The 14047-nt window shown below is 43.3% G+C and overlaps 1 protein-coding gene across 1 annotated transcript in view; it reads left to right on the forward strand.

Annotated features, from left to right (window-relative positions):
• Positions 1–14047, forward strand: part of GRK5 (G protein-coupled receptor kinase 5) — a 165091-nt gene that overhangs the window by 60443 nt on the left and 90601 nt on the right. The window contains 1 exon segment of the mRNA XM_009881651.1: positions 9530–9625. Within this exon segment, the coding sequence (XP_009879953.1) occupies positions 9530–9625 (96 nt within the window).

A 14047-nucleotide genomic window follows, 5' to 3' on the forward strand; every position in this document is an offset into this window, starting at 1 on the left:
AAACTATCTAAACTGAAAGAGTGTGCTGTTATTTACGTACAGAAAGCAAAACACATCTGGATTTCTGGGTTCTTATCAGAGCATCTCAAAGCTTTACTGATTCTACCAATTAGGTGGAACTAATAAATCAGTCAGGCCTAATAAAACAGCCTGTCTCAAATCATTAATTTTTCATGACGTTTACTAAAATTCTTTTCTTTAGCCCTGTTGGTAAGTTTACTTAGGTGAGGGCAGAAAAACAGAAAAGACCATAATTTTCAGAGCTTGGCTACAGACTGCTGATAGGAACACACTTGAATTCTTACCTCCCATCCAGCTGGATCGCCTCCCCACAGTTCAGAAATACTCCTTATAAAACTCAAATGTCAGGAACACAGAGGCTAAGTTCTTTTTTTAGAGACTGCAGAACTATTTGCAGGAGAAAAAGCCCACACAGCTCTTTGACAGGGACAGACCGAACCCACATCGTTCCCTGCTCAGGGCTGGGTTTTTGCATGTTCTCCCTCTAGAACTGGCACCGGAGTTTTCACAAGTGCCCCATGTATTGCCTGTACCGGGGCCAGGTTTCCTTGGGTGTTCCTTCTGCCTCTCGCGTCCTGCTTGTTGTGCCGTTGTGTCACTCAACATCAGAATTGCACAATGTGGAGCAGTAAATGGGCAGAGCCTTCTTAGACTTCTGGTCGTTTCTCTCAGTGTCTGACTAGGACCCACAAGTCCCTTCAAGGTATTTTGGCTTTAGGGGCCAGCCCTAAGAACATCTGGGTTGCTTGAGGAAAGCCACTGAATCCAGGAGTGCCACACATGCTCTTGGGCAATCTACATGGGCAATGGGCAACGCATGGACTATATGTGGGTGATGAGTTGCACTTGCAGGTTTGGGTTTGGAGACATTGGTTAGCAGCTTGCATATGTGTTACTAAAACAGGGTAATAAATACACAGAACAGGTCATAAGTTTAAAACCCCATTGCTTAACGAGGAGTTCCTTCCTGGAAAGATGTTATCAAGTCCTATTCAAGCAGGATTTCTGGAGCAGGGATTTGCATTCTTTCTTTGGAAGAATGGGAAGCAGGTCTGCTGCAGTCAATGTAAGTCGCAGCTGTGCAAATTAACTTAAAGGAACTGGTAAGGAATGTGGGAATTTAGATTCACTTGAACATTCAGATATGGGGGGGCCACGTTCCTTGTGTGCTTCAAAGCATGTGATGATTGAGAACATTTCTGACAAAATAATCTTCTTTTATGAGAATGAAGTTTTGTCAAAAATGAAAGGGTGTGCAGGAGAGTGTCTACTTAAAAGAAAGAAGGATTTGCTTTTTCTAGCTTCTTTTTGACAATATAGAAACATCATTTTAACAAAGTAAAGGATGTCAATTTACCGTACCCATTTTGTTCCAATGATATATCTTAATATTCTATTTGATATGTTCTATGATAATGTTTTGACGTTAGAGAACTGAGATGACTCAAATGTTATCAAAATGAAATGGTTTAATGTCTTTAAATCAGAATTTTCTAGAACTTTGAAATACTGACTCTCAGCTCCAATTTGGAGGAAAACTCCACTGAGTTGTTTAGCATTTGTAGCAGGGTGATAACCTTGATTCTCAAAAGCTCCATTGAAAAGGTTGGTCTCCCGTAGTAATCATCAATACCGAAGCGTTACAGACGAATATTTTCTGTTACCTACACTATTGATGGACAAACTCTTGTAATACTCCCCAGGTTCAGATATCATAACCTCTGCATGTTCCTCCAAGAGACCTTACGAGTCCAGAAACAGCTTCCAAAGGAGCACAGTGGCTCCAGATTTACCTGTTGCTTTGACTCTTCTGGTCTTGTTGCCAACTACAATGTCAAATATTATCCAGGCGCCTTTCAGTTTGAAGCCATCAATTCAGTTCATCTCGGCAGCCTGTTGAACCACCCAAAAAATGGTAATATATTCCAAACACAACTAAACTTACTGGATTTGTGCCAGTAGCCTAGTTTACTTTGAGGTCAAGCATAAGAAGTTAACATTTTGGGCTGTGCTTAATTTTACTATTTTAGATGATAGCTGGTTTTATTTTTACAAGATTTACTGTTCATTTTTTTTTAAAGGTTGTAAATCTTCAGTATACTTTGTATCTTCAGGGTTATTTTTGTTTGTGGCATAAAAGCCAATCATCTCTTTTTGCTCATTCATCAGCTGGAGATAAACACAATATAGTTAAAATACAAGGCATGAAAGAGAGAGATGCCATGATAGACAAACTAAAGTTGCTTACGCAAGGGACAATTAAACTGATTCCAGGGAAATCACATCACCAAACAACTCCCCGTTAACATGCGTAGGAGCAAAACGTATGCCTAGCGTACGTGAACTGGCCCACAAAACTCAAAGACAACGTGTTGAAATAATCTCAAATATACATTAAAAATACCCAGTGGAGGATGTAGGCAGATTTGTACGGAGTCTTGTATGCCACAGTTTGGGATGCCCACTCGAGACCAAGAGAAAAAATTAAAGGCGTGGTGTTTCAGTTCAGTTAAGATCTTTCCAGTGTGCTCTGCCTAGGCATAAAGGTAGCTTATGTAAAGACTTCTTTATATTCCTAGAGTTGTACCAAAATGGCTTTGACATATGATAGTCAAGCCCTGAGGATCAGTCTTCAAAGACTAATCCCTTAGCTTCCGCTGTCCCTTTAGGGCAGTGGATGTTGTTAAAGCGTGTTATCAACATACACATTCTTATTAATATATAAAATGTGTTGTTAAAATCATGTTTCAGCCACTCATCAGTATGTACAGTACTACTTGACCTCTTATTTAAATAATAGGTAGATATTCCTTCAATAAATATTTGTTTATGAGCAGTGACTCCTGTAAGCCAATGCTAATAGGACTTCAAATGCCAGTATACAATATGTTTTGCCCTCTGGTGCTCTGGTAACCAGATTGCAAAGCCAGCCTGACTCTGTTGGGGAAAAGCTTGCATTTTTGCTTATGAAATTCCCATCTCTGTGATTATGAAGGCTTAAACATGAAATACATCTGCTGTTCATTTCCAAAAAGCAATGGGATGGTTTACACAGCGGTTGTCAGGCTTATGTATTTGTAGCAACATCCAGCTGATTTATGTGCAAACATGCCGTGACAGCAGGGAAGATGGGCACAAAACCGTTATCACGGTCTGTGACTATTCAGAGAGTCACGTTCATGAGAAAAGGCTGCAGGAGATAAAGACAGATTGGCGTCGATAAGAGGAGCTATGTAATATGATTCTCTTTTGAGGGCATGTTGTGGACTTTTTGTTGTACCTTATAAACGAGAGGCTGTAAAAACTGTTTTGCAGAGGTATTGTGTCCCAGTGAATGGTTGACACCTACCTGCTTTTGAAAACCCAGCCCTCATACTCTTCTCCTTTTTTGGGGGGTGATGTAGAAGGGGATTCATAAAGAGGTTCCTAATGGTCTTGTAAGCGCTTGTTTTAAGCACAAGTTAGTCAGGAGTATCATCTAAAATCTTGTAAGGATAAAACAGGGTTCCTGGTTTTTTTTCTGCTTTCCCAGATGAGAAGGGCAGGATGAAGGGCAGAGAACAAGCAGTGGTTTTCATTCTTTGAAAAGAAACCATTTTTATTTGCTAGTGTACCTGAACGGAGGAGGGACTAATATGAAAGAAGAATAGTGAACCCGGATGAACGTCCACGTGAAGCAGTTCTAAGAAGGGTAAAACTGTTTGCCTTAGAGGCTAGGTATGTTAGATATGAAAAATTCTTAGGGGAAAATGACCGGCTGATAAGTTTTATTCATGTTGTCTCATTAGGAACAGATGCTCCAGGAAAATAAGCAGTTCAACATTGGTATTCTTTTCCTTTGCAAATACACGATTAATCTCTGGGACTCACACCCACATGAGGCAAAAGGGCACCCAACAGTCCAGGGCATTTACCAACAGCATAAGAACAGCCTGAATTTAAAAAGCATAGATTCTGAAAAAGCAGAATAAATTTTTGGAAGCGATATACCTTCATGCTTTGTTAGCCATAGCTTATTAATAGGGTATGGAAAAAGTTCCTGATTTCCAAATACTTTAGAAACAGCTTTCTGAGATCTTCCTCTGAAGCTGCCTGTGGTCTGTCCTGTACCAGACAAACCATTTGTTTAATCTAGTATGGCAATTCTATATATACCATATCACTGCATACACTTTGATGGGAGAGAGTGAGTAAAGGAAGACTGGCAAGAGGAAGAGGAGAAGAAATACAAACTTCTTTTGAGTGGAAATAGGACACTAACCATGATTTTTAATATTTTTTGGAGTTTGCTTCCCTGCTTTTACATGCTGTGTAGTCAAGGCCTTGCAATCAGAGCGTACAGAGCTCTGTACGCTTGTTGGGGAGGACTTGGAAGAAAGCCTAGCTACTGTTGCGAAATGGAAGACACAAACTGTAGTCGTCCTTCAGTGATCTGTGGATAGTTTACCTAAACTGTGGATTAACTAGATGATTGCAGATAATGCAGTTGAAGGCAACGAAATGTTTGGCCGTCTTGGGTTAGTCGGGCCTTGAAGCATGGGGTGTGATGCAGGGATATCAATTTGGGCAACAACAGAGCAAAAGTATGGAGCCAGTTTAGCCACGCTTAAAAGCCACCTTGCGTGGTGGCATGAGGCACGAAGGGAATATGCTACAGGCATGATGCTGGAATGAATTCACCCATCATTATGTTTAACTCTGTGTTATGAAATACCTTTAATCAGCTGAGCAGGAGCATGGCTTGATCCTGTCATTAGCAGAATTAACAGGCTCAAGGCCTTGGCTTCAGCTCCTTGCTCTGCCTCTGATTTCTCATGTCATTTTGGACAAGCCATTTAATATCTCACTGGCCTAACAATGTGCAGGTACTTTCCTACCTCCTCTCGGTCTTAGGACAGTACATCCTGAATAATGGAGGCAAGAAAAGTAGGCACCTTAGGCTAAGGGTAGCTCCTGTTTGCAAATGTTTGACATGTGTGCCTCTGGTTATGTCTCTCTCCTTGCAGGCAGAGATCAGAGCTAGGTTTGCCATCCGGCATCACAAGATGATATGAAAAATGCCATCTATTTTTCAGTAGGTAGGATGTAAAGCAAATGCTTTTGTTTCCTGTAGGACTGGTTGACATGTTAGAGAATTAGCTTCAGTCCTCGGTTTGCAAATGCTGAGTTGTTAAGTTCATGCAAGGGAGCGGAGCTGAGATTTCGTACTGTTGCTGGGAGCTCACCTTTTGTCATCAGCAGTAAACCGAGATTTTAAAGCAGTCAGACCCTCCAAGACCACATGATGGATCTCACACCTAAAACATGGCACGTCTGTCAAGTCTTGCTCTGAGAAGCTGCCTTGAAGATTGCAAATCCTCCTGTCCAGAATAGACAGTGCAAAGGCAGCAATCAAGGCAACGTGTGAAAAGCTTCCCTTTGCAACCTGCACAATTACTGACCTATTCAGAGAAACCTCCCCTTTTAGCTTTTAGCTCTGCTAAACAATTTACCCTGTCTCAGCTGTCTCACTGCATTATGTCCTTCAAACCCCCTAGAATTAACATTTGGAGCCAACAAACGCTGCTGGCTCCACAAGAAAAGCTGAGAGCGGAAAGGTCAGGCCGATTAAAGCAGTTGATCAGAATCTTTAACATAAAGACGTCACAGGCAAAACAGTAATGCTACTTCACGCTCAGCTAAGAGCGAGTGATTCATCAGGCAAGGCTGCTTATTTTTGGAGGATGGCCACAAAAGAGAAGCAACATGCTGGCTGTATCGATCACGGTTGTAACAGGGGACCGCAGAGCCCTTCCTCATTTTTGATGGAAATTTAATGTCAGAAATACATTATCCAATGTAAATATATCAATATATATTTTTCATCGAATGGATTTTAAAAACATTCTGGCCCAGCTTAGCAGAATCATTTCGTCTCTGCACAAATCTCAGCGCTGTCATTTAGAGCAAAAGGCTATTTTGCAATGCTCTGCACAGTCTGATGCTGCTGAAGGTGCAACCATTTTGCGAGGACTTTTGTAAAGGCGGCTGCAGGAGCAGGTGTGCTCTGAAATCTCCAGTGCTTTGGTCTAGAGGGTAGACCTTCAACGAGTGAAGTCTTACCGGCTTTGAGCAGATGCAGCCTAAATAATGCTTTCATCCGGCTTACTCCTGCTGCCTCCTGTGTCCAGAAATTATTGGAAATCCTGTTCGAGCAAGCACCACTGCCCGAGCAGCTGCACACACCTTGTGCTGCCCGCAATGCCTGCTCAGTCCTTAAGCAGAGAGCTCCTGCCTGCCCCCTTACAGCACCCCTCTGTCTACTCCTCGGTAAGAGCAAAGTGGGTCTTCACAGTGGGAGAGGCAGCAGGCAGAAGGGAGAAGCACGGGTTTGTACGTGGAGGTGGGATGAGCTGCCCTGGGAGCTGGCAGCCTGAGGAAGGGATCCAAAAATCCAGATTCAAACCTTGTGGCTCGCAAAGGGGGACCGTTCTGCTGTGACACCAGCCCAGCTGTTTCCCTCCCTCCTTGCCCTCCCCTTCCTTCCCATCCCTCCCCCAGTGCTAATAAATATATACTTAATTCCCACGGAGGTTTGATGTTAAGGCATAGAATTCAAAGTTTACAAGATAAATGACTGTGAGGAAAAACATGAAGCAATAGTTCAGGGAAGAAAACACAGCCAAAAAGAACAACTGGTAAAGAGAAGGAAATGGGAATTCCTGGAGGAAGGACCATTCCCCAGAGGAGCGTGTGAAGGGAGGGGGCAGAGAAGTGTCAGTGCAGTGTGGTGAGATGTGAGGGCAGGAGCCCCAAGGAGCATGCAGGAAGGCCCCTGGAAGAGAAGGAGAAGAGGGGTTAGTGCAGGTGACAACCTGGCAGGTAGGAGCAACTGTGCGGGATTGCAGGGGTGGGCTTTCAGGGAGGCAAAAGCCAATGGAGGACCCTTTGGGTTGCTGAACCCAACCCCTACGGTCTCTGGTGACAACAGCAGAGCTGCACGCTCCAGGAGAGTCGCTGAATGGACCATCACAGTGCCCACCCCAGCCCACAAAATGCCTCTCAGTGCCTTGTAGCGTACCTAAGACCTTCAGCATGCAAGGCCAAGTGTTGCATGCTGCAAGAAGAGCTCAAGAGAGCCTCTCCGATACTGTGGCTGGAGGGATGGGAGAGGAAATGACTTTAGCAGCAGTGTTTGGGATGCACTGAAGAGGGGAGGTTGAAGAAGAGTTCATTATAGACCCAAAGGGTACATCTGTATTGCATAATACAGTGTAGCGTGGAGGCAGTCGCAGCTCTCTATGCTTTGCCAGAGACTAATTCCTGGAAAGGGTAGCATAGCTGTACTCCTGATAGTCTAAACAAGCTAGTTCCTTCATGGCTAGTGCTCTCTGCACTACATTGCATAATGTAGATATACAATAAATTCCTGTCAATAAGTTTAAAATAATTCAAGGCAAGCTCTTCAGTGCCAAAACCATTGGTCAGCAAAAGCAAAGGAATAACAGCTGAGATGCAGAAGGAACACTCCTGTGCCAAAGGTGTGATCAGAAATGCCCCACAGAGAGCAATGCTTCACAGTTTTTTCCAAGGCTCATGTTTTCTCCGTAATGGTCTGGTACCTTTTGAGTCAATGCTCTCCTAATTTAGCCTGCAACATCATGTAGTACCCAACACACCCTCAATCTGCAATTGTGACTCTACCAGCCCCTCTACAGAATTAACTCAGCTCTGAATTAGTCATTTGACGTGCCAGCGCATATAGAATACACTCAAGTGAATCAGATTTTGTGTGCAAGGGCTGAATTGCAGTAAATACAGCGACTCGGAGAATCTCAGTCTGCATCTGGGCTTTCATGTCCAGAGGGATACATTTCCTCCAGTGGCTGTACAGCCTCTCTGAGCAGGATGGGCACACACACACACGAGCCAGGACTGAAACTCCCAGCACCTTCTGCCCTCTGCGGTAACGCCGATGTGGCAGTGTGGAGGCAGAAAAGAGAAACCCAGGGAAGGGCTGGAGTAAAAAAGTGCCCAATGACAGTAAAAAAAAAAACAAACAAAAACAAAGAAGACAAGAAAAATCTAAAAACATTCTCTTAGGCTGAGCGGCTTCAGATCTGAATGCCTATCGAGCAGACGCTGGGGGAGAGCACACACAGCATGTCAGCCTGCGTTAGGCTGAGGGAGCCTCACCCCATAGGCACTACATCATTTAGTGATCCCAGCAAAGGCAGGTATGCTGGAAACGCTACCTTTACTGGTCCGAGCCTAGTGCAGAAGGCATCCCCTTTGCAAGCAAGGAGCAGTGGACAAGATGCAGCCCCTCAGAGCTGTGGTGCTCTTGTGACAGCTTTGTCAGTGCCCAAGTCCCCCATCCTGAGCTAGCTGGAGTTCTGGGCTGTTAAAGCAGGAAAGCAAATATCACAAGTTTTAAAGGAATGGGGAAAAGTATCTTTGCACTGAAAAATGTGGTTGTGAGGTTTTGGTACTCCGATTTGGTAACAGCAATAGAAAGGTCCAAATCAAGCCAGTAGATTTTGAAGGTTCTTTTTAAAAAATACATGAAGGTGAATCGTGTTTGGGTTTGCTGTGCTGTTGACACAAACCAGAAAGGGGCACCTGGGAATGGAGGGGGAGAAAGAACTGACAAACTGGGGGGGAAGATGGGGAGGTAGAGAGGGGGAAGGGGAGATGAGGCAAGTATGGGCAGCATGAAAGAGTGACACCAAAACCAGGTAGCTTGGCTGGATAAGCTCAGATGTGGCACCTAGAGATGCCAGTGATGCCTGCAGCAGGGTATTTATGAAGGGATGTTGAGGAGGGAGATTCATCAGCGTGGAAGGGCGGAGGGTCTTGGCCCTGGTCCTGCCAGAGTTGGAGGAAGCCAGCTAGGTCATTCACCTTGAGGACAGTCCAGTTCAAGAAAACTTGGGGAAGAGTGAGAAGGGGAAAAAAGAACCAAAAAGAGATTTTCTCTTCACAAGGATATTACATTAATTTTCTCCCACTGTTCTGCTCCAGTGGAATCAGTAGTTACCAGAGTGTGTAACATCACTGGTAATGCCATGTTGGCAGTACATGTAATGTGAGGGATGGATTGTGAGAATTGAATTTTGGTGTTCGCTTTCTAGCACTTCTTTCGGGATGGAATCAGGGCACATCGCAAAACCATAAGGCCATCCAGGTTGAAAAGATGTGAGCTGTAATTTTACAAGTTTATTTGACTCGTATGAAATGGCTGTCAGTTGGGGCAGAGATGATGCTCATGAGTTTAGCGCTGGCACCTGAACTGGACCCGGTGGGCCACAAGCCTGAACTCCCAACTTCTAGCAAGTTGGTCTCCTGCAGGAGGCCACCTCTTTGGTCTTTTTTAGCCCAGACAAGCTCAGATGTGATCTGTACATCTACCCGCAATATCTCAGCTTTAATTATTAATGATAATCATAAGAACTGTGACTGGGCTGGTAAACTCTGGATTGGGCATAGTCCCCAAAGCAATCTAATCCTGATATTTCTTCCTCTGCAGGGGGTGGAGGGAAACGCAAAGGCAAAAGCAAAAAGTGGAAGGAAATCTTGAAATTCCCTCACATTAGCCAATGTGAAGATCTCCGAAGAACAATAGGTAAGACCTTTTCCCTTCTTTGAAAATAATGCATAAATAAAATGTGTTATCAAAACTGGCTCAGCAGAACAGCATTAAAGGTACTCATCATTAAACGGAATCAGTTCAGAGATGGGCATATGATGCATATACCTCACATGATGCTGCAGTGCAAACTCAACATTTTCTGGATCCTAAAGGGATCGGGCAGGAGGGACATAATGCACTTGCAAGGCAGGGTTTGGGACTAGCAATGGCCGGGCCCTTTGATTTGAATGCCCAGGCTCTAGGAGCCAAAGGGACTTCACTATTAGACAGTACCTGGCATATGGGGCAGGTGCTTTGACTTGGTACCTACCAGAGCCAACATGGCTGTAAAAGGACATTCAGAAAGTAATCCCCTCATCACATCCTGCATTCGCCTGTAATAAGTAGCTCTTTATCAGGTAGGAAATGAGACTTGATGAAAGCAGACAGATTGCTGATGTAGTTGAAGATTAATATTAATTATACTCCAGATATGATGTTTGAAGCAGCAGCCACTGCCCTCTGCCAGGCAGGTTTGCTCAGCAGTACCATCCTCTATTCAAGCCACAACACTACTTCATGTAGTTTTTTATAGGACATATACTTTTTTTTTTTTTTTAAATTACTTTGTTTTATCGATGTAGGCCAAACACTGCAGATTTTGAAGGGAGCTTGCAGTGGCCATTTCTGTAACACAGCATTTCTCCTGCACATACCTGCCAAAATTCAGCATTCTTTCAACTGTTGCCTTGGCAAACATGGCTAGCATCTATCTCCTTGTGAATTCTCCGCTGGAAAGACCACTATTACTGATCTCACCACAAGAGGTTAACGTCAGCAACTGAGGCTCCTTTTCTCCCCTACGCTGACATAAAATCCAGCCACTGGCAATGAATGAATGAAAGGCAAGAAACAGTAACAACTGAGATAGTGGGTAGCATAATTTGTCTAACTTGGGTGAGCTCCTGGGGCCTGACTGACAGTGCCCTGGCACTATGTACATCCAAAATTCACAGCGTGTTTATGCAGAGAAAATATGTGGAATGTTTTGGAACTCTTTTCATGGTCTCCTTCAGTAAATTTTGCTTCCCTCATCTTCTGCTGTAGAACTAAAAGGAGGTAAAGAAAGGAGGGGGAGGCAGGAGAAACGAGAGTATTTTTTTCCAATTTGTGGCTGCTCTACAGACATACAAACCCTGGAACAATTTCTGAAGGTACAGAACCTGCTGGAAGCAAAGCTGACTTACTCTATTGTAATTTGCACGGGGAATTCTCTCCATTGGTCCATCAACCTTGGTTCCTGTGGGGGAAAAGAGCACCAGATGAAATGCTTGCTCTTTACAGAGATGTAATATGCTAAAATCAGTAGTCTTAAAAAAATTAAGTCTGGCAATTATTTCTGTTTCTGAAATGCTGTTTCTGGCATAATTTTTTTTGTGTCAGATTTGTCCTAAATGTAATTTGTTTTGATTTATTTTTTTTTTTGTGAATGAGTTGGTGAAGTAATGGGGCAAGAGCCTTTGGGATGCTTTTGGTGGATCTGGCTTCACTGCAAAAGTTACCTGTTGACTGAGAATTCTAGCAAGTGACTTTTACACAATGGGAAATAAGGTCCAAATCTTTGTTCCATGACTCTGATTTTTATTGAGTAACTTTCCTGCTGAGCTGGATGTGATTAAACAAGGAATGAGGCACTGCTCAGCCTGAGTAAGGTCATCTGTCCTTGCTGGCTTTGCCATTTTTCAGTTGATCTAGCTGAAGTTGAAACGTCTCAGACAAACAGTCCCTGTTTATAAACTTCTCCTTGCTCATACAAGGGATCTGACACATGTGGGATGAGCCAGACTATCTGGGTCTATAGCACGGAGTCGTTTGCATGTCTGTGGTTGATCCAAGGTGCTCAGGATGGATCTGTTGCACCTGCAGATCCATTACACTGGGTTCAGTGTGGCTCACGGACATCCAGGGCCAAGTACCAGTCATTGCAGTCTGGCCTTAAACCACTTCTTTTATCGTCTCTGCCAAGAAAGAACAACTCCCTTGGCTTTAACCCATCTTCATTTGTTATTTTCTGCAAGTTCTTTATAAGGATCTTGGGATTTCAGGTCACAAGGTGTCTCCGCAGGTGATTTTGTGAGGGAATGTACTGACACAGCCTTCTTAAACCACTGGTCAGCTGCACTGCTCTATGACTTGCAGGGGATCCTATTGCTTGCTCTGCCCATCAGTCCCTCCCCTAAAAACTTCTTAACCCACTGGTCACCGCAAATCGAATTTGATAATGAAATAAAGCCCCCAGAGAGGTTTTTTTTCTTCCAATCTCTACGGCAACCAGCAGAGAACAAATTTATACAAGGAAAAGGCTACAACCTCAGTTCAATGTGTTTAGAGATCAAGACAAATACTGGTAGGTTCTGCTCATCACAGACCTCTTTGCTCTGTGTCAGCCTCCCAGCACTTTTGGTCAGACACAGTCTTCCCACGTTGCCACATGTTAAAGAAAAAAATCACGCCGAGTCTTAGAGGGTTGCATGGACTGGAAGACTGGGCTGTTGAGGTTTTGTTGTACTCCTCTTCTCTGGATGCTTCCCAAAAGCCGCTGTGGAAAAGCTGGAGGCAGGGATGAGATGGACCTTCTGCTTTAGAGTGGGCATAGACTGCTGTGAAGAAAGGCACGGCTCAGTTTAACGCAGCCGTAAGCCATTGATGGAAAATGCTGCTGTTGTAATTGTGGCAATACAGCCTACGTGTGTGTGTAGATGCCCACATTTTGGTGTAAAAACGGGTGTGCTTTTGCACCCCACTAAGGTGTACTGAAAAGAGTCTGTGTCTTAAAAAAAACAGTGTAGCGTGAAAAGAAATCTGTGAAAAACAGGAAGGCTGAAATAAACCAAGGGTCTGCGACCTGTGTTGACACAATTATGAGTCAGTTCATACCTTTTGGTTCCCTCTGTGTTTACAGGAGACTCTGTGTTTGACTATCCATCATCTGGTGTCTTACTGAAAGACTTGCTTAGTGAAGCCCTTTTTTCCCCTCCTTCTTGTGCACAGAAACAAAAATCAAAACACCCGAGAGAAACACCATGTTTTGATAAATGAACAAACACTGGAAACATCTTTATTAAAAGTGCCATTTAGGCAAGGAGCTATTTTTTTGGATTGCGCTTAAAAGCAACTTCTTTCCTCCTTTCTTTTTCATCCAAAGTACGCAACACCTTTTGCAGGGAAATTCAGTGGCCTTTATTGTGTGCTAATCAAATAGGCAAGTGGAACAGGGATGCTCCAGTAATACCTTTACTGGGCTCTGAGAGAGGCTTGTATATGTATACTTGTATACTATGAATGGCTAATGTATGTTTCTATTTGCAACCCTCTTCCCAGCTGTATTTAATTATATTAAAACAACTAGCCCTTTCCAGGTTAATATTGCCATTAGCAGCCCTTTCAATCAGTGTTTGAGACACTGGTGACAATGACTTATGTGGTGGATGCTGCTAGTAGATGGTGTTCTGCTACCTTATTCACAGACGATAGCTTAGCAAAAGAGAGATGTTTCACGGGACTGGAAAAAATAGCACGGTGCAGCTTTAAAAATTCCTACATTTGACAAACACGGCATGGAGTGATGCCACAAGTTAGGGATACCCGCTATTTTAAAGGCCATCAGTAAACAAAAATATAAGAAAAAGTTGTAATTTTAAAGGCCGGAGTGTCTTTTTGATGATAAAAGATTCTGGATGTCTGTAAATATTTCTGAATGACGCAAAAGGTTCTGTTGGTTAAAAGTGTGGAATTTTTATTTATTTTGCTCAGACCCATTCTGTGCTTTTTTTCTTCCATAAAAAAACCTGCTTGGGTGAAAGAGTTGATTATTCTGATCTTTGGCAAATTTTCTTTCGCAACTGTCCAAATGCTATATAATAAATCAAGATATTTTTTTTTTCCCCATAGATTGAAGTTTGTGGGGAAACTGCCACAGAATGTGCTGTTTGTTGCATAGAGTGGTTTGTTGCATTATTGCAGAAAACTTTAACTCCTTCAGTAAAGCAGTTTCTGGTTGTGCATCGTACTCGGGTAGAAGGAGAACTTGTTAAATATTTATATTCAGTGAGATTTCACAGTCAGAAAGAGCAGCCCCATTAATACTAGTTTTGCCATGCTTCATTTAAAAAGAGAAAAAAAATCCCCCCTGTGCCGTTTAACCTCTTACGTGACATTTGTGTCCCGTTTATGCGGGGTAAAAGTAGCATGAGCTTCCAATTCTGGCAGGTTCTTTACAGCATTGTTAAAAATACACTTCTGTGTGAGAAACGCTTTGTAGAGATGGTGAACAGAGTAAGTGGGACAAAATCAAAGCCACAGAGTTCACCTGCTCACTTTTTACAAAAGCTGGCTCTTCCCCCCCCCGCCCCCCCC

This window comes from Charadrius vociferus, unplaced genomic scaffold, assembly GCF_000708025.1.
Source record: "Charadrius vociferus isolate BGI_N301 unplaced genomic scaffold, ASM70802v2 scaffold282, whole genome shotgun sequence".
Taxonomy (NCBI): domain Eukaryota; kingdom Metazoa; phylum Chordata; class Aves; order Charadriiformes; family Charadriidae; genus Charadrius; species Charadrius vociferus.